Source organism: Plecotus auritus (assembly GCF_963455305.1).
Source record: "Plecotus auritus genome assembly, chromosome: 10".
NCBI lineage: Eukaryota > Metazoa > Chordata > Mammalia > Chiroptera > Vespertilionidae > Plecotus > Plecotus auritus.
Window position 1 is genome coordinate 26,470,677 of NC_137785.1, and position 20,653 is coordinate 26,491,329.

Consider the following 20,653-nt stretch of genomic DNA (forward strand, 5'->3'; position numbering starts at 1 on the left):
TAAAAATATAAGAAAGCTTAGAAAAATAAAAAGCAAAATGCAAATTTAAGAGATTTTATGTGCTGCAAAATGAGGTCATGATTTGAACTGGCTGACAATCATTTCATCAACTGGATACTACAATGTGTGGACACTGTACCAGGTCACCTGGGATACAAAACAGAAGACCAGCCACCAGCTTCAAGGTTTTGTTCTAATGAGAAAAACATGATGTTCCTCAAAAGCTTTGTGAAATGAAGCAAGAAATAAGGAAGGAAGAATAGGAGGATGGGGGTGGGAAGGGTGAAAAGGAAAGGAAAAAGAAGGGAGACAGTGAAGTCAAAGGAAGGGAATGAAATAAAAATCATTGTTTCATACATTTTGTCCAGTTTTCTAGCTGTCTGAGGGAAAGGATAAGTTCAGTCTCATTGCTCCAGTGTGGCTAAAAGCAAAATTCTCTCCTCTGTGGGATTAAAGAATGCTGCCTAATGTCCAACTATTTTGAGGTATTTTTGTTATTTATTTCTAATTTAATGCATTAATTTAAGGTATCTAAGAGTTTAGTGCTCTCATTTTCCCTTTAAATACTGCTTCAGCGGCACCCCCCAATTTTTAATATGTCACATCTTGATTTTCATTCAGTTCAGGGCACTTCCTCTTTTGATTTCTTCTTAGACCCCTGGGTTACTTAGAAGTGTGTTATTTAGTTTCCAAATAGTTGAAGATGTTCTAAAGATCTTTCTAAAAGGTAATTTTTTCTGTTTTTACGACCTTATCTTCATCTTTATTATCCTACAATTTCACTAAGATATATTTAGTTAGTTAGTTGTTGTTAATCCTCACCCGAGGATATTTTTCCATTGATTTTTAGGGAGAGTGGAAGAGAGAGGGAAAGACAGAGGGAAATATCGATGTGAGAGAAACACATTGATTGGTTGCCTCCTGTATGCGCCCTTTAAGACTGTCAGAATTGAAGTCAAATGTGGCAACATGTGCTCATGCCCAGAAGCAAAACCCATCTCAGAACCCAGTTTCTACAAATTTTTGTTTCTACTGTCTTTCAGGTTCTCATTTGGTTATTCTTTACCCCTTGTTAGCTCTCTGATGTCTTTAAGAAGACTCTTTCAACATTTGTTCAACATTCTTTTAGTTATTTTGAATGGGAGGAGTGGTCCAAATAACCTAACGTATCACTTGAAATGTAGCATTGCTTCATTTTTACAATGGTGTCTTTCAGTGTGTGATTAATATAGACTGGTTTTTAAAATTTGGAAAATACAGACAATAATAATGAAGGAAACCTCAAAGTCACCCATAGTCTCCTGTCACCCACACAACTCAGCATCTGAGGGAATTTCCTGCTGACTGATATTAAGCAAAGGTCTGTGTGAAAGCCTCACTCATCTGCTTAGCTCACATGGGCAGGGCCGCTTTCATTCTCTTTTTTTTAATTTTTAATTTTTAATTTGAGAGAGAGAGAGAGACTTGCTGCTCCACCCATTCATACATTCATTGGCTGACTCTGTATGTGTCCTGTCCAGGAATCAAGCCCAAAACTTTGGCCTATCAGAATGACGCTCTAACCAACTCACCTGCCTGGCCAAGGTGGGCCTCATTTATTCTTGATCTTTCCCTCTCTTCTTTATCTCCAGATCTCAGAGATATCACAGGAAGATCAAAGACATTTTGTAAACCATCAGATGCAAAAACTGGGGAGAAGGGGACACCAAATCCTAGACAATTGCACAGAAAATTGAACAAAAGACAAGAAACCATGCTGGATATGCTAACTGCAAACTAGGAACCACCTTTAACATCATAGGGCCCACAGTGAATCAGTGAGCAGGTTGAAATGAAGCCACAGACCTTGCAGGTCACCCACATGAGCCTGCAGGCTCACATCTGTCCTGGTTAGTGTGTTCCCTAAGCTCACCCAAACACAGTCCAAAATCAGGGCTCCTTCCTGCAAGGATCAGAGACACCAAACTAGAGAATGCACACTATGCAAAACAATGCAAATCTGCCCCTAATCTGAAGTTTTTTTAAAAAAAAAAAACTCCTTGACTAAATTGTTGAAGATGATGATTCTAAAGTTGTCAATTTTTTAAATCCTTATAATATCTATTTGAACATCTGGCTCTTTAATTCTGCCAGACCCAGGGACCAGCCCAATCATCTCATAGTCAACAACTTATTAGTGTGCTTAGTGTTCTGGCACTAAGTAGCCCCATACGTTCTAGCTGCCTTGCTGTGAACATAGACCGCACCCACTAAAACGGAATTCTCCAGAAGGGTGTTTCTCTCACTGTTCATCCCTGAGGTTCTGATCTCAGCCCACCTGGAGGAGACCAGGTGTTAATATTTCACGGAATTACTAGTATAGTTCTGAAACCTACATTATTGGTACAGAGCTAACCACATCCTCCTATTCTTGGCCATATTAGAGAGTGACATAATTAATATAAAACATGAGAAATCAACAAAGACTTCTACATCAGAATCTGAAGCCTGGAATGTTGCAAGAGGCACTCAGAAACTGAATTGGGCCCTAGCCGGTTTGGCTCAGTGGATAGAGTGTCGGCCTATGGACTGAAGGGTCCCGGGTTTGATTCCAGTTAAGGGCACATGCCCAGATTGCAGGCTTGATCCCCAGTCGGGGGTGTGCAGGAAGCAGCCAATCAGTGATTCTCTCTCATCATTGATGTTTCTATCTCTCTCTCCCTCTCCCTTCCTTTCTGAAATCAATAAAAATATATTTTTAAAAAAGAGAAAGAAACTGTAGAATTGGTTTGCCCAGTATTTCAAAGACATGCCAGGAATAATATATTCATGTTATATGATTTCTAAGTCAATATTTTCCCATTAATAGCATTTCCTCCGGTGGTCATGAGAATACAAGCTTATTGCATTTTAATTTTCCATGTGCTATATCTCTCTTCCACTAGATTCTAATCTCTCAGGACTGATTTTTTTTTTCTAAATAACCCAAGGATATGTGTGTGGTTTTTAAATTGATTTTTAGAGATGGAGGGAGAGAAAGAAAGAGAAAGAGAGAGAGAGAGAGGGAGAAACATTGACGTGAGGGAGAAACAGCAATTGGCTGCCTCCTGTACTCTAGGGCAGTGGTCGGCAAACTCATTAGTTAACAGAGCCAAATATCAACAGTACAACGATTGAAATTTCTTTTGAGAGCCAAATTTTTTAAACTTAAACTTCTTCTAACACCACTTCTTCAAAATAGACTCGCCCAGGCCATGGTATTTTGTGGAAGAGCCACACTCAAGGGGCCAAAGAGCCGCATGTGGCTCTCGAGCCACAGTTTGCTGACCACGGCTCTAGGGAATGGACCGGGCATCAAACCTGCAAACTAGGTATGTGCCCTGAATGGGAATCGAACCCACAACCTCTTGATATTCGGGATGACACTTCAACCAACTGAGCCACCTGGCCAGGGCAACAGCCCTCAGACCTATCTTACTAGAACATAATGTTGCCCTGTTTGTTAAATGTTAATAAATTATGAGTAAATGGTAACTTTATTAGGTCCCCAAAGACTCACAAAGCAGTGCAGGGAACGTTTGTCTAGCACAGTGGTCGGCAAACTGCGGCTTGCGAACCGCCGTTTGCCGCTCTGTTGACTAATGAGTTTGCCGACCACTGGTCTAGCATGATCAGAAGAATATTTTAGTTGGTCAAATATTTTATTTATTTTTTTAGAATATATTTTTATTGATTTAAGAGAGGAAGGGAGAGGGAGAGAGAGATAGAAACATCAATGATGAGCGAGAATCACTGACTGGCTGCCTCCTGCATGCCCCCTACTTGGGGGTGAGCCTACAACCTGGGCATGTTCCCTTGACCAGAATCAAACTGGGGAACCTTGAGTCTGCAGGCCGACACTCCATCCACTGAGCCAAACTGTCTAGGGCAGTTGGTCAACTATTTTAGTTAATATAGTATACTATGCATGGATAATTCATTCCAAATGTCTGAGACTCTCACACAGGTGAGACAAAATGAATATTTAGAAAGATCTAGCAGAGGAACATAGGATTGATGAATAAATTTAGTTGATAGAATGATGCAGTTCTGATGCAATTTAGATAAGAGGCAAGTCCTGACTTCTCTACTAATGGATTTTGCAAGTTAGATAGTCTCATTGCAAACCCTTAATTCTGATCCTTAACATCCTTAACCTCAGGCTGCGCCCCCCAACCTGCGGAGCTTGACGGGGCGGGGGAGGGGGGGACCTCAAAGCGTGCTCCCCACCCTGGCCCAGGCCTGAGGACCTCAGGCCACGCCCCCCTTCCTCCCTTCCTCCCTTCCTCCCTTTATCTCTCCCTCCTCTCTACTTTCATTTCTCCCGCCCTCCCTTTTTATTTTTTGCCCTAACCTGAGAAGGAAAGACTGGGTGGGCAGAGGAAATTTGCAGCAGTGGGCCCTGAAAATACTGCCAGTGCTGAGAGCAAACACACAAAGCAGGTTATTCCAGGGAATGGGTGGAAGCTGATCCATGGCCAAATCGTGACACCTGTAACATTGCTGTCCGGTTGTGTGAGGCCCTTGTGCTCCTTTTCTGCTGCCTGGACCCTCCCATGTGAGCCTCCACTTCAGTCCTTAATGTCCCCTCAGTAGGTCTCCGATGGCTCCATCTCTCAAATACCCTCTCTCTACAAAGAGACTGATAACTAATGATGTTATAAGTGATGTCGATTGCTCCACCTAATGTGTCATCATAGAAATGCAAATTAAAACAAGGAGGCACCACCACACACCTAGGAGAACAGCCCAGACCCAGAACACTGACAGCACTACATGCTATCAAGGCTGTGGAACATCTTTTCATGTAAGTAATGTATTTAATACTAGAGGCCCGGTGCATGAAATTCGTGCACTGGGGGGGGGAGGGAGAGGGGATGCCCCTCAGCCCAGTCAGCACCCACCCTCTCCAATCTGGGACCCCTCAGGGGATGTCCAACTTCCGGCAGTCGGACATCCCTCTCACAATCCGGAACCGCTGGCTCCTAACCACTCGCCTGCCTGCCTGCCTGATTGCCCCTAACCCCACTGCCTGCCTGCCTGATTGCCCCTAAACCCCTCTGCCTGCCAGCCTGATCGCCCCTACCTTGCCCCCCTGCCAGCCTGATCGCCCCTACCTTGCCCTCCCCTGCAGGCCTGATCACCCCCAACTGCCCTCCCCTGCTGGCCGGATAGCTCCCAACTGCCCTCCCCTATCGGCCTGATCACCCCAAACTGCCTGTGCCTTGGCCCCCAGTCTGGCCTCCCTCTGGAGGCACAGCCCCCATTATCCCGCTGCTGCTGCCACTGCTGGCCTGAGCCTCAGCCCTTCACAGCTGCCCATGGCTGTCTGAGCCTCGGCCCTTGCAGCCGCTGTGGCTTTGTCTGGAAGGATGTCTGGAAGACGTCCACTCTAATTAGCATATTACCCTTTTATTAGTATAGATTATCCTCAATTCACCCCAAAAAGCAGCAATCCTGTAAGACCAGTGCTGTGAAGAAGTCAGGATACAGCAGGTGGCTTCTGGGAAGCCAATGCCCACCTCACAGAAGGCAGGGTTAGGGGACTTACTGAACCTGAAGACTCCCATGGCTGTGGCTTCACTACAACCCACTCACTGACTCACATGGTGCACATGACATGAAAGGCCGCTTTCTGGCTGACAAATGATCCTCATCTTCCTGGAATGCATGCTGCTGACAGTCCCTGATGAAACATAAGGGACCACTCCCATGCTGCAATGCTGCAGCTGGCCAGCAGGGGGCAACAATCAGGCAACACAGGGAAACTCGGCTTCACTCACAGGCAAACGTGAAATGTTCACATTAGTATATATTTAATAACTAGAGGCCCAGTGCATGAATTTGTACCTGCAGGGGAGCAGTTAGGCTGGGTGGGGTCCAGCCAGCCTGGTCCCAATCAGGGTGGATTGGGGCTGGGCCTGTTGGGAGGTTGGCCAGCCATCCCACCCTGATCAGTGCCCAATCAGGGCTGGGCCAACTTGGGGGAGGGGCTGCGGCGACTGGCTGGTGGGCCCCACCCCCAATTGGGGTGTGGGGGGGGCTGGTTGGGTGCAGAGCTGGCTGTGGGGAGGGGCTGTGGGAGGTTGGCCAGCCAGCCCTACCCCCGATTGGTGTGGGGGGCTGATCAGGGGTGGAGCTGGCTGGGGGAGGGGCCGTGGGCTGATCAGGGTGGTGAGAGCTGATTGCCAGTGGGGCCAGCCATAGCGAAGGGCTGTTGGTGGGCCGGCCCTGCCCCTGATCTGGGTGGGGGGCTGATCTGGGGGGGGGACTGGTCAGGGGGAGGGGCTGCGGGAGGTTTGCCAGCCAGCCCCACCCCTGAATCAGGCCAGTTTGCTGGATGCAGTGGGCATCATAGTGATTGGTCGTTCTGGTCGTTATGGCGTTATGGTCTCTGGCTTTTTATCCTATCTAATAAAAGAGTAATATGCAAATTAACCATCACTCTGCTACACCCACAAGCCAATCAGGAGCAAATATGCAAATAAACCCAACCAAGATGGCTACGGCCACAGAGAGCAGGAGGGAGGCTTGGGTTTCCCCGGCAATGGAGGAAGCCAAGCTTTCCGCCTGCCCTTGCCGGCCTAGGCCTCCATTCAAGGCTACCAAGTTTCAATGATAGAAGATACATAAATCCAAACAGAAATGGCGGCAGCCACGGAGCTGGAAAGAGCAGGAGGTTAGGGTTGCCCCCGGCAATGGAGGAAGCCAAGCTTTCTGCACACCCTGGCTGGCCCAGGCCTCAGCTTAAGGCTACAAAGTTTCAATTATAGAAGATACATAAATCCCAAGAGAAATGACTGCCGCCATGGAGCAAGCAGAAGGCTTGGCTCCAATCCAGGCTACAAAATTTCAGTTGTAGAAGATAAATAAACCCCAGATACCAGGGCCTCCGCTTGGGCCGCCAGGGGGCATGGCCGGCTTGCAAACCACCACAGGCCCCTCGCCCAGGCTGATCCATGCCCCAAGGGAACCCCCACCCTGATCTGGGACACCCTTCAGGGCAAACCAGCTGGCCCCCACCCGTGCACCAGGCCTCTATCCTATCTAATAAAAGAATAATATGCAGATTGACCATCACTCCAACACACAAGATGGCTGCCCCCATGTGGTCAAAGATCCTGCCCCCATGTGGACACAAGATGGCCACCACAAGATGGCCAGCAGGGGAGGGCAGTTGGGAGGGACCAGGCCTGCAAGGGAGGGCAGTTGTGGGCGATCAGGCCAGCAGGGGAGGGCAGTTGGGAGGGACCAGGTCTGCAAGGGAGGGCAGTTGTGGGCGATCAGGCCAGCAGGGGAGGGCAGTTGGGAGGGACCAGGCCTGCAAGGGAGGGCAGTTGTGGGCGATCAGGCCAGCAGGGGAGGGCAGTTGGGAGGGACCAGGCCTGCAGGGGAGGGCAGTTAGGGGTGACCAGGCCTGCAGGGGAGCAGTTAGGCATCAATCAGGCTGGCAGGGGAGTGGTTAGGGGGTGATCAGGCTGGCAAGCAGAAGTGGTTAGGGGCAATCAGGAAGGCAGGCAGGTGAGCATTTGGGAGCCAGCAGTCCTGGATTGTGAGAGGGATGTACCAGATTGGAGAGGGTGCAGGCTGGGCTGAGGGACACCCCCCGTGCACGAATTTCATGCACCAGGCCTCTAGTATATATAGATGAGAGGCCCAGTGCATGAATTCATGCACAGGTGGGGTCCCTCTGGGTGGCCTGCAGGGATCGGGCCAAAACCCGCAGTCCAATGCTGCCTGCAGCTCCTACCTGCCGCTCCCACTCATCCCGGCCCCACTGTGCCAGCCGTGGGCTCACGCCCAATCAGTCCAATCGGTAGAGGCTTGTGCTGCCACAGCAGCACTTGCCAGCCACGAGCCCTACGTCTGGCGCCCTCACAAGGGGAGTGGCCTGCAGGATTGGGCTGAAACCGGCTCTCCGACATCCCCTGAGGGGTCCCAGATTGCGAGAGGGCACAGGCCAGGCTGAAGGACCCCACCGGTGCACGATCGGGCCGGGTAGGGACCGTGGGAGGGCTCCAGGGTGTGTCCAGCCCATCTTGCTCAGTCCCAATCGGTCAGACCCCAGCAACAAGCTAACCTATCAGTTGGAGCATCTGCCCCCTGGTGGTCAGTGCACGTCATAGCGACTGGTCAACTGGTCAACTGTCTGCCTCCTGGTGGTCAGTGCACATCATAGCGAGCGGTTGAGCAGCCTTAGCATATCATTAGCATATTATGCTTTGATTGGTTGTTCGGTTATTCTGCCGTTCACTCTATTTGCATATTACCCTTTTATTATCCTATCTAATAAAGAGGGAATATACAAATTGACCATCACACCATCACAAATATGGCAGCACCAACAGCGGAGGTGGTATTTCTCTAACACAAGATGGCTGCACCCACAGTGGAGGCTGAGTTAACTTAATGAGCCTTAAGGAGCAATCAGCAGGGACCTGAGGCTGTGCCCCCCACCCAGCAGGGCTTGATGGGGGACCTGAGGCTGCGCCCCCCCTACCCCCCCGGCGGGGATTGACAGGGGACCTCAGGCCACGGCCCCCACCTGGTGGGGCTTGATGGGGGACCTGATGCTGTGCCCCCCACCTGGCAGGGCTTGACGGGGGTGGGGCCAGCCGGGTCTGGATCTCACTCAATGGGTGTGGGACCGGCCGGGTCTGGGTCTCGTGCGATTTCTTTTTCTTTTTTTAAAAAAATATATATCTTTATTGATTGCAGAGAGGAAGTGAGAGGGAAAGAGAGATAGAAACATCAGTGATCAGAAAGAATCATTGATTGGCTATCTTCTGCATGTCCCCTACTGGAGATCAAGACCACAACCCAGGCATGTGCCTTTGACCGGAATCGAACCTGGGACCCTTCAGTCCACAGGCCGATGCTCTGTCCACTGAGCTAAACCAGCTAGGGCCTCGCGCGATTTTGAGGTGCGCGTGGGTGGGTGGGGACTTGACTCTGGGTCCCACGGCGCACCCCAGACTCTGACAGGAGGAATATTTTCATATATATTTTACTAATTTTCTTTCATCTCTGACATTTCTATTATAGAGAAAGGCAAATAGCAATATTAAAATATTTCCTCTAATTAATTCCCTTTTAATGTGCACGAATTTTGTGCACCAGGCCACTAGTATAGAATAATAAAAGAACAAGCAAATATAGAGAAAGGTTTTACCACATTTAAAGATTACCAAGTACGGCCCCCCCTCCTCCCCTACCCCCAGCTGCTCTGAAAAGCTATCTTTGTGTTGTTCCTGTGCTGCAGCCACTTCCATTGCACGCCTCCGCCACCGCCATGGCTACGGGCTCCGGTAGCTTCCTCAACAACGTCCTCCAATTCTCACTCTTTTAAAAATATCTGCTTCCCCACCATGTCAGATGAGGCCGTGGACACCAGCTCTGAGATCACCACTTAAAGGAGAAGGCACAGGATGGAAGTGACACACCTACCAATGGGAACGTTAATGAGGAAAATGGGGAGCAGGAGGCTGACATGAGGCAGAGAAAGAAGAGGAAGGAGGAGAGGGGGAGGAGGAGGGGGAGGAGAAGGAGGAGGAAGGGGAATAAGAGGATAGAGATGAAGATGAGGAGGCTGATTCAGCTACTAGCAAACGGGCAGCTGAAAATGATGAGGATGATGATGTTGACACCAAGAAGCAGAACACCAATGAGTGTGACTAAACATCAAAAATGAAAAGTTAAACTTCAAAAAAAAAAAAAGGCTGCCGTGACCTATTCACCCTTCATCCCCCATCTCATAATCTATACCTGGTCACCTTAGAGTACAGAGTCTGCTTCTCCTCCACCCAATCAAAACCATGTGAATTTGCAACAGGGGAGGAAAAAAGACCCATTCTTCCAAGGCCCTGCTTTTTTTTTTTTTTTTTTTTTTTTTTTCCTTAAAAGTGCTTTAAGCCCTAGCCAATTTGGCGTAGTGGATAGAGCATCGGCCTGTGGGCTAAAGGGTCCTGGGTTTGATTCTGGTCAAGGGCACATTCTCGGGTTGCAGTCTGGGTGCCCAGGAGACAGTCAATCAATGATTCTCTCTCATCATTGATGTTTCTAACTCTCTCTCCCTCTCCCTTCCTCTCTGAAATAAATAAAAAACATATTTTTTAAAAAGTGCTTTAGAAGAAAAATTTGTTTGTATTTTTTAATTTATATTTTATACTTTTGTTCATATTATTAGGGGTCAGCCATTTTTAGTGATCTCAGGATGACCAAACTGGCCTTTGGAGTGTTCTTTGTCCTACTTCTGACTTCACTTGTGGTGTGACCATTATAATTTCAAAGGTGAAAAAAATAAAAAACCTTGTAAGAAAAGCAAAAACAAAAACAAAATTATCTTATTCCGAGCATTCCAGTAACTTTTTGTGTAGTTAGCTAGCTCTACTATTAGTGGTTGGTCTGTATGAGATGGTTAAAAAGGCCAAAGATAAAAAGTATCTTTGTTTTTTTTGTCCATGAAGTTGCTGTTTGTTTGTTTGTTTGTTTGTTTTGACCTGTTTGATGTATGTGTGAAGCAATGTTGTCCAACAATAAACCGGAATTTAATTTTGCTGAATTGTTCTAAAAAAAAAATTACCAGCATGGACAAAAGGGTTCACATGCTAACCTGACAAGCTCAGGAGAGGCCTGCGTGGCAGTCTTGCAAACTCAGAGACCTAAAATAACCACAAAAGATGGTCTGAAGATTAAATATTTAACTACAAACAGTGGGTAGTCATGTCCTAGGCCAGTATTTTCCCTGACAAAGATCAACTTAGATCTTCACTAAGCCCATTTGTCTTTTTGCATCTAAGATAACATATCTGAGATATGTATGCGTAACTTGTAACTTCCCTTTTTCCAGACCCCTCAGGGCAAACAAATGCCACCAGGACATTCCCTCATTGTTATCGTTATCAAGTTAATTGTCAACTGCTAATTATGTAAAACTATCCTGTATCCATCTGTGTAAAAGAAGCATATGTCCATCATTTCACTTTTTACCCTATCCCAGAGGTTCCCCTGCTTTGCTTTACCCCAACTCCTTAATCTATCACCAATGGATTTCATGTAACCCACCTCGGTCCCTTTCCTTTGATTGCAATCCTATATAATAAAAGGCTAATATGTAAATCGACCAAACTGTGGAACGACCAGCAGCTATGACGCAACGCACACTGACCACCAAGGGGAAGATGCTCAATGCAGGAGCTGCCCCCTGGTGGTCAGTGCGCTCCCACAGGGGGGCACTGCTCAGCCAAAAGCCCTGAGCCAGGCTCACGGCTGACCAGCGCAGCGGTGATGGCGAGACTCTCTCCCCACCTCTGCTGCACTCAAACATCCCCCGAGGGCTCGCAGTCCTGGCTGAGAGGAAATGCCCCACCGCCAGTGTATGAATTTCATTCACGGGGCCTCTAGTGTATAAATACAGATGTAACCCGCCATTCTCCGGAGCATTATCTCAATTTGTTGAGGTTCTGCTTCCAGGCATATGTCGACAGTTTGGCTCAAATAAACTTACAAAAATTCTTTACAGGTTTCAATGGTTTTTTACGTTAACACCAGGTACTTTGTGAAGTGAGCATCCCCACCCTCCCATTTCTGTCCCTTAACTCAGGCCCAATATCTGGGAAGAGGTCTGCATTTCTTTGTGAGAATATATTTAAGTAGAAGATGATGTCTTATTTTCTCTTAACATGAAACCACTTTGGCCCTGGTCCAGATGGCCAGGTGGAGTAGACTGGACCCTTTCTTGGGCCAAGGATGTGGGCAAAGATGGGCAGACCTCAGAGCCTGGGCTCAGCAACAGCAGCTGGAGCTTCTTTCCAGGTGCTGAGCAGCACCATGGTTCTCATGGGTCACTAGTTCCCCTGGCCGGAGTGAGGCCCAGGGATATGTACGGGCTGTGGACACAGTTCCCACAGCAATGAGAAAGGAGCCTGAGAGGTAAGCTTCACCCCACCACCTACCTACACCACCACAACAGCGCTTTGGTTTAGCGGTGAGCCTGCGTCATCCGGCGCCAGCCAAGCCTCATCCTCACTGGGCTCCCCCTGGCTGATGCAACATGGCCTGGAAGTTGAGTAGAAGCACGGAGCCCGGCAATGTTAGAGCCAGCCAGCAGAGGGCAGCCTTTGCACACCCACAGCGGCATCCCCTGGAGGCCACGTGACACCAGCTTTGTATCATCCCTCCTGGCGTCCAGGGGCCCAGGAGGAAGGCTCTCGGGCTAGCCAGCGCCAGGGCTGAGCCCGCAGGAAAGCATCTGGGCATCGGAGGGAGCAGCGTCCCAAGCTTCTTGTGCCACGGCGCCTGACCTGCTGCTGGCGTCACAGACAGAGTTCGTGGTCCCCAGCAGACCTGCAGCTGTACACTTGGTCTTACACAGGCTGGCTGTGATGGCTCAGAAAGGCAGCCGCTCAGAACTCACTGCTCGCTCCAGATAGATAATGTATTAGAAGCTGCATTTTTGTCTTCTTTATTTCTTAAAAGAGGCTTCAGTACTGATTTACTAGATAGTAATGGTTTTACAGGATGAAATGAAGCCCCCCAGTTTTCACATTTACTCACACACAATACCCTAGGGGTGAGTGTGGCTGGCACCCTGGTCCCCCAGTAGAGTCTGTCAGGTTTTCATAATCCAGACAGAGGACAGGGGAGCTGGGGAAAGGAGGCCAACCAAATACCGGATGTTTGCAATCCCTGGCGTCACCATCATCCAGTGTCTTCAAGGTGTCTATGGACACCCCTGAAGACTGATTTGCTCAACTGTTTTGAAACAAATGGATTCAAAAGTCCCCTTTCTGCCTGCCAGGTGATAAAGTGATTGCCCAGGACTCAGGGTTGAGGCCAACTGTTTGAGGATTTTATAACCCTAATCCTTCCATCAACATCCTCTGGTCATCCAAGTGCTTGAAGGGCCAGAGCTTGACCTCCAGCTTCCTACAGCCTGAGCCAAGCCTCCTTCCCCCACCTCCTTCCCCAGCAGCGTTTATAATCTGGTCTCAGTGTCCCCCTCTCCAGCCCTCTAGCCGCCGGACCTGCCCCTCTCTCCACTTTCTCCAGCCTCTTAGCTTTCACCTGTGGCTTTTCAAAATGATTATGAAATTAAATACATTTTCTTATTTTGGAATAATTATTGATTTGCAGAAAAGTTGCAAAGATAGTTCCAATAGTTCTTTTTTAAAATATGTTTTTATTGATTTCAGAGAGTGGAAGGGAGAGGGAGAGAGAAATAGAAACATCAATGATGAGAGAGAATCATCATCGGCTGCCTCCTGCATGCCCCCCATGGGGATCGAGCCCGCAACCGGGACCTGTGTCCTGACCTGGATTTGAACCGCAACCTCCTGGTTCATAGGTCAGCGCTTAACCATTGAGCCATACTGCTGGGCCCAATAGTTCTTGTGTGTTCCTTTCCCATGGCCATGGTACATCGGCCAAAACCCAGAAACTAACATTGGGACTTGACAGTTAGCTACATTTTAAGCTTTATTTGGATTTTGCTGGTTTTCCCAATAATGTCCTTGTCTGGTCCCATTCAGGATCTCATGTGGGGTATGAGGTTGCATGTAGGTGTAGCTCATTTCTCATGCAGGCCCTGGATCATCCTGCCAGCCTGTAGCCTCCACCCCAGGCTCTTGGGAGAAAAGACACCTTTGATCATAGTCCTCCATTATCTTAAATGCCTTTGGGTGAAATGATGAAAATGGCCAAAGGGCATGCATTTGACATTCTACCCAACCACCTGAGATACTGGCCTTCCCCCATTCTTTTTTTTTTTTTTCCAGGTTTTAAAACTTTTTATTTGCATTTTTTAAAAATTGGGCATTCCAATAATTAAAATCATTTGAACAAAAAAAATGGCACTCTGATTAAACTGCATTTTACAGCCCGCAGGACCCCTTGGACCAGCTTGGTGTTTACTCTAGATTTCACCTGGTCCCACCCAGCTCATTCCTTCATCAACATGCAAGTTCCCCCCTTCCCCGCCAGCCAGCCAGGCAGATGGGAGCGGCAGGTGTGGCCTTGGTTGTCAGTAGTTCTGATGTGAAAAGGGGCAGCACAGTCACTTAAACTGATCCAACCTCTTTGCATCTTACAGAGTTAAACAGCTAAAAGGAGTAAAATAAGAAGGCAATGCTTGTGGAATGTACAGTGCATATTGGCGGCGCTTGCCTCATTACGATTCGCCTGCTTGCTTCTCCTGTTCAATCGTTTCTTTTGAAGACAGTAGGTTTTTTTCTTGTGTTTCTGTCTTCTTCAATTTCGACTTATCGAATTTCTCAATCTCAGCCATATCGCGTTTGTCAGACATGGTTGCAGAGGAAGCCGAGCGAGGTGTGCGAACGAGAGAAGTTTGATCTGCTCAGTGACCGCCGCCGAGTCTCCCCCATTTAGAGGTGCCCACTGGCCTCCTTATCTCTACAATTGCCTCACTATCGAGATTCTAAGTATTAGTCACTCACTCTTTAGTATAAACTGCAGGCTTTGCTGCAGTGTTGCACATTACTGCGATGTGAAGATGGTGAGTTCTCTGGGACAGGAATCATACAGGGGTGGGCAAACTTTTTGACTCGAGGGCCACAATGGGTTCTTAAACTGGACCGGAGGGCCGGAACAAAAGCATAGATGGAGTGTTTGTGTGAACTAATATAAATTCAAAGTAAAGGAGCGGAGGGAAGAGCAAGAGAACCCTCCGCTCTTTCGGCTCCGCGGGCCGGGTAGAACAGCAGAACGGGCCGGATCCGGCCCGCGGGCCGTAGTTTGCCCATGGCCGAATCTCAAGTAGTAGTAGGAATTAAAGCCTCTTTGAGAATCCCATTAATTAGAGAAAGTCCCCTCACTCCTTTTTTAAAAATTTAAATTCTTTATTGTTTAAAGTATTACATAAGTTTCCTTTTCCCCCCAATGACCTCTCCCCAGCTGCTCCCACCCCCCAGCACATGCCCTCACGCCCTGCTGTCTGTGTCCATTGATTATGCTCAGATGCATGCATACTACGTAGTACAAGTCCTTTGGTTGATCTCTTACTCCCCACCCCCTCCAGCTTTCCCTCTTAGGTTGGATGGTCTATTCAATGCTTCTATGACTCTGGCTCTATTTTTGTTCATCAGTTTATGTTGTTCATCCCCCACTCCTTCTGTGACTGGCCCTTTTGTACCCCCAGGATACCTGGAATAGCATTTGGAAACGTCTACCCCAGAACCCTCACATTAGCTATGTATCACTGATGTCCACCCTCCATATTCTTCCCCTAACCCCACAGTTGAAACGCTGACACAGGACATCATTTGAGACACACATCCATGCGGCATCAAGAGGCTGGCAAGATGAATTCTTTACTGTAGAAAACTAGAGAAAATTTCTCTGTAAGAAAATCTTACTGAGGCCAGGCCCTCCTTCAAGGCTCCTCTCCCAGCACTCTGATGCCTTTGTCCAACTGCCCAAAGGTCATTGGGTTTCACTCAGAAAATCAAAACAAACCCATGGGCAAGGGATGCAGACGTCAAAATGTTAGGATTTCTATTGCCGGAGATCTGCTCAAACTTTGCTGCCTTTTTCCTCCTCCTGCCCGAGGTTGAGGGTAGAGGGGCGCTAAGTTCTTCAGATCCTGGCCCAGGCTGGCTGATCTGCCATTCTTGGTGTCCCCTAGTCATACATGAGCAGAGGATTCCCTCATCCCCTCGATGCCTCCTTGCACCTGACCCTCACAGGCCTGATTTCTTCCAGCTCCTTGCAGTGGCCCTGTGGGGATCAGAGGGGATTCGGGTCTTCAATAGAATGTTAGGGGAGCCAGGGAGGGAATGTCCTTGCCTGAGGGGCATAGCCTGCCCCTGGTGTTCACACCACACCATGTGCTGATGAGGATTTAGAGTAGGATGAGGAGGTAGATCAGGACATTTCCCATACTTTAGGGCGGTAGATCACCAGACAGGATGGAGGAGGACTGCAAGGTTTGGATTTACAACAGTGCTCTCCTGTGGTCCCTATGACCTTTGAAATGCAAGTACCTGGTCAAAAACTCTAGTCGGGCCATCTTTAAAAGTATGAGTTTTGCCCTGACTGGTTTGGCTCAGTGGATAGAGCGTCGGCCTGCGGACTGAAGGATCCCAGGTTCAATTTTGGTCAAGGGCATGTACCTTGGGCACATCCCCAAATGGGGGGTGTGCAGGAGAGGTAGCTGATCGATGTTTCTCTCACTGATGTTTCTAACCCTGAATCCCCTCTCCCTTGCTCTCTGTAAAAAATCAATAAAATATATTTTTAAAAAAAGAAAGAAAAGTACAAGTTTCTGGGGAAAACTTAGCTATGTGTGCAGATCAAGTTAACTCATTACAGCTTTGACTGCTGGATTGCTTTCTTTTACCTATACTGCCAAAAGTCTGCAAGGTGGATTTGGAGTTGTTATAATGTCTTTTACTTTATGGAAAGTGAAACTAAGCATGTTTAAAATATGTTCATGGGTGTCAATCTAAGAAATGCTGGCTGTTTGCTTGTCTGGGTTATTGAGGATTGAGGCTTCTAAGAATTATTAATTGGAAATTGTCTCCAAAAAGAATACAAGCCATGTAACAAATTCCAGATCCCAATACCCGAAAACAACTCCGAGTTTTCCCGGACTGACGGGGTACTGTAGACTCGGGATCCCAGGGCATGGGAAAATAGCAAAGCCTCTCTATCAGGCTCTCAGATCAGAGCCTGAGCAAATTCCTCTGCCCTAAAATGAGAAACAGAAACAGATGATTACCCAGTTAAAGACACCTCTAATAAAGGCGCCTGCTCTTGGGCAACCAAACCCCAAACCCTTTCCAACTAAAAAACAGGGGGCAGCGGTAGAGATTCTAACCCCAAATCTAGGGCCCATAAAACAACCTATTGGGAACCTCTCCAAAAACTTAGACTCCATGCCCCGGGGATGGCCTCACTGCCTTAAAATAATTATAGCAACTGGCGCGGTAGCGGAGGAGGCCTCCAAAATTACTCGTAGACAAAAATCACCCTTTATTCCCCCTACCAGATAAACTCCCTTCCAAAATGTAGGGACCCTACTGACTTAAACAGAATACTAAAATACCAAATTTTAATATTTCAAAAACCCCAAGTCAGGATAAAGCACTACTCCACTCTAATTCCAACTACCTGAATACCTGCCCCTCAGGAGAGAATGAGCCCCCCACACCATTCCTAAAATTATCAATCAAACCTATGCCGCAGGAGAGACTGGAAGGACCAGCCACTAGACAAGGTGGATGAGGTCCGGTTCTCTAATAAAAATAGTTTCGTCAGGAATGGGATGTACTTGGCTGGCTACCCAATTGTCACATCTCAACAGGTCACTGAGGCCCGAGCCTTCCCCCCTAGGACTTTTGCCCAGCCAACTAAACTAACACCCCTAACAAAAGCCCTTAAATTAGGAAAAGGAAAAAGAATCAATATTTACATTGACTCTAAATATGCAGTTCTAGTACTTCATACTCAGGCCTGCTACTTAAAAAGAAAGAAAAAGGCCTAGCCGGTTTGGCTCAGTGGATAGAGCATCGGCCTGTGAACCAATGGGTCCCGGGTTCGATTCCAGTCAAGGGCACGTACCTTGGTTGCAGGATCCTCCCTGGACCAGGCCCTGGTGGGGGCATGTGCAGGAGGCAACCAATCGATGTGTTTCTCTCACATTGATGTTTCTCTCTGTCTTTCCCTCTCTCTTCCACTCTCTCTAAAAATCAATGAAAAAATATCCTCAGGTAAGAATTAGCAAAAAATAAAAACAAAAACAAAACAGTTCAAAAAACCCCACAACAAAACAAAAAGAAAAAAATAAATAAGTAAAAAGAAAGAAAATACCTCATGACCAGGAATACCCCTATCAGACATGGGCCTCAAATCCTTAAATTCCTTCAAACTATAAACTTACCCCCCCCGCCCCCCAAAAAATTATACACTACAAGGGACATAAAAAAATAACACAAAGATACGTTTGCCAATATCTCTACTAAAAGAACAGCTTCTACTCAAAGTTCCCTTCCAGGGCAAGCATGTCAAACTCGGGCCGCGAGTTTGAGATGCCTGTTAGGGCCTTTAATTCCAGCAGGCCTGGAGAAGGCCCCAACCCCTCAGTATAAACCAGGAGAAAATTAATTGGGTCAAACAACAATATATCAAAACCATGGAAAACTACGCCAGCAGGGAAATCTCACTCACCTTCCAAACCCTACAATGGAAAGTTATTGAAAAGTTACATGACTCCTGCCATTTTACGTGGAATACGTTTTAGGTAAAAAGTCTGTCGATGTCTTTTTACTAAAAAGGGCCTAACGCAAACCACCTGACAGGTTTGTCAGAACTGTGCCCTGTGTGCCATAAATTAAGGAGGGACCCAAGCCTTCTCCTCCAGGAAAACCGGCTCAGAGAGGACCCTACTGAGGGGAAGACTGGAAAATTGACTTCACTCAAACACCCTCAGTGGATACAGCATCGGCCTGCGAACCAAAACATCTACTGGTCTTTATTGACATCTCTACCAGTTGGAGAGAAGCCTTTCCCACCAGGACAAAAAGAACCCAGTAGGTAGTCAAAAATCCTTAAAAGAGATTATTCCTCAATGTGGACTACCCAGGTCATTACAAAGGCCTTCCTTTACTGTCATTATTACACAGCAAGTCTGTAGGCTCTGGGGGTCCACTGGCACTTACACTCGGCCTGGAGACCTCGATCCTCAGAAAAAATAAAAAAGCTAATCAGACTGCCCTAACCGGTTTGGTTCAGTGAATAGAGCGTTGGCCTGTGGACTGAAGGGTCCCAGGTTTGATTCCAGTCAAGGGCATGTACCTTGGTTGCGGGCACATCCCCAGTGGGAGGTGTGCAGGAGGCAGCTGATGGATGTTTCTCTCTCATCGATGTTTCTAACTCTCTATCCCTCTCCCTTCCTCTCTGTAAAAAAATCAATGAAATATATTAAAAAAAAAACCCACTTAATGTTGTCAATGACATCAATATACAATGACACCACACAAAAATCTAACGATAAATAAATATTACCGTGTAGTCCACTCTTTAAAAACATCATCCTAAAAAATAACTATTCTAACTAGAACCACCATTCCTTATGCGTCATAACTATCCTAAAATCACTAAATCACTCTAATCTTAATTCCACATTAATTCAAAGCAAAACTAAATATTTATACTTAACCATATTCCTAAACAAAACCCCGCAAGGGGGCATTGCTTTACAAAGCCTCAACCCTAAAACTTCAGAATTCTAAACAATAAAATGTATTACCCCCTCAACAACAACAAAAAAAATCAAGTTTTTTAACCCTATACACAAACAGAAAAACATACAATTGGACTTACTAGTATAATTGCCAATATTATAGCCTTAATCGGCAGCCATAGGGCTTGCAGGTGGGGTAACTTATAATACCATAACTACAAAAAAAAACTACATTCATAACTGTTATCATACATGAAACAGAAAAAAACTTCCAACTACTTTCAAAATCTTTAGACTCACTAGCCAAAATAACATTAAATAACAGCATAATATTAAACTACTTACTGACATCAGACAAAAAAATTTATACTATAACACCTGTTACTATTTTTATGTTAATACCACTGGCCAAATTAAAAAAACACACACACATACACATAAAACAGCCCCAGCCGGTTTGGCTCAGTGGTTAGAACGTCAGCCTGTAGACTGAAGGGTCCCAGGTTTGATTCCTGGTCAGAGCACTGCCCGGGGTTGCGGGCTCGATCCCCAGTAGGGGGCATGCAGGAGGCCGCTGATCAATGATCCTCTTTCATCATTGATGTTTCTATCTCTCTCTCCCTCTCTGAAAATAACAAACAAAAACATATAAAACATACTAATTACAGACCTTAACCTAACAGGACATTAACAACACCATTTAAAACCCTATACAAAATATGCTTCCCAAACTGACCTGATTCCTTCTGCTACTAGGTCTGTGGACGAAAGGGCCACATGCTGACCGGACAAGCTCAGGGAAGGCCTGCAGGCGGTCTTGCAAACTCAGAGACCTAAAGTAACTGCGAAGGATGGTCTGAAATGAAACTTTAACTAAAAGCAGTATGGTGGGTAGTCACCTCCTAGGCCGGTATCTTCACTGACAAGGTCAACCTTTACCTTAACTGAGCCTATCTGTCTTTTTGCATCCTATCTAATAAAGAGGGAATATGCTAGTTGACCATCACTCCATCACAAAGATGGCTGCACCCACAGCTGAGGCCAAGTTTCCATAAGGAGCCTTAATGAGCAATCAGCAGGGACCTGAGGCTACGCCCTCCCTCACCCCTGTGGAGCTTGACAGGGGACCTCAGGCTGCACCCCCAACCTGGCAGGGCGTGACAGGGGACCTCAAGGTGCGCTTCCCATCCTGGTGCTGGGCTAGGGGACCTCAGGCTGCTCCCCCCGCCCCAGCACCAGGCCGGGGGACCTCAGACCACACCCCCTGCCTGGTGGGGCTTCACAGGGGACCTCAGGCCACGCCCCTGGCCCCAGCACTGGGCCAGGGGACCTGAGGTTGTGCCCCTCTGCCTGGCTAGGCTTGACAGGTGATCTCAGGCTGTGCCCCCCACCCAGCGGGGCTTGACGGGGAACCTCAAAGTGAACCCCCAGTGCTGG

General features: G+C 47.3%; 1 protein-coding gene across 1 annotated transcript; it reads right to left on the reverse strand.

Annotated features, from left to right (window-relative positions):
* Positions 1 to 13,965: 13,965 nt before the first annotated feature.
* LOC308235564 (thymosin beta-4-like) lies at positions 13,966 to 14,356 on the reverse strand. The gene has a single exon (XM_080644485.1). It carries the CDS (start codon positions 14,318 to 14,320, stop codon positions 14,186 to 14,188), a length of 135 nt encoding a protein of 44 aa, XP_080500611.1. The 5' UTR covers positions 14,321 to 14,356; the 3' UTR covers positions 13,966 to 14,185.
* Between the last annotated feature and the right edge of the window lie 6,297 nt (positions 14,357 to 20,653).

Coding starts and splice junctions, on each gene's coding strand:
- LOC308235564 (XM_080644485.1), bottom strand. CDS start 14,320: ATGTCTGACAAACGCGATATGGCTGAGATTGAGAAATTCGATAAGTCG.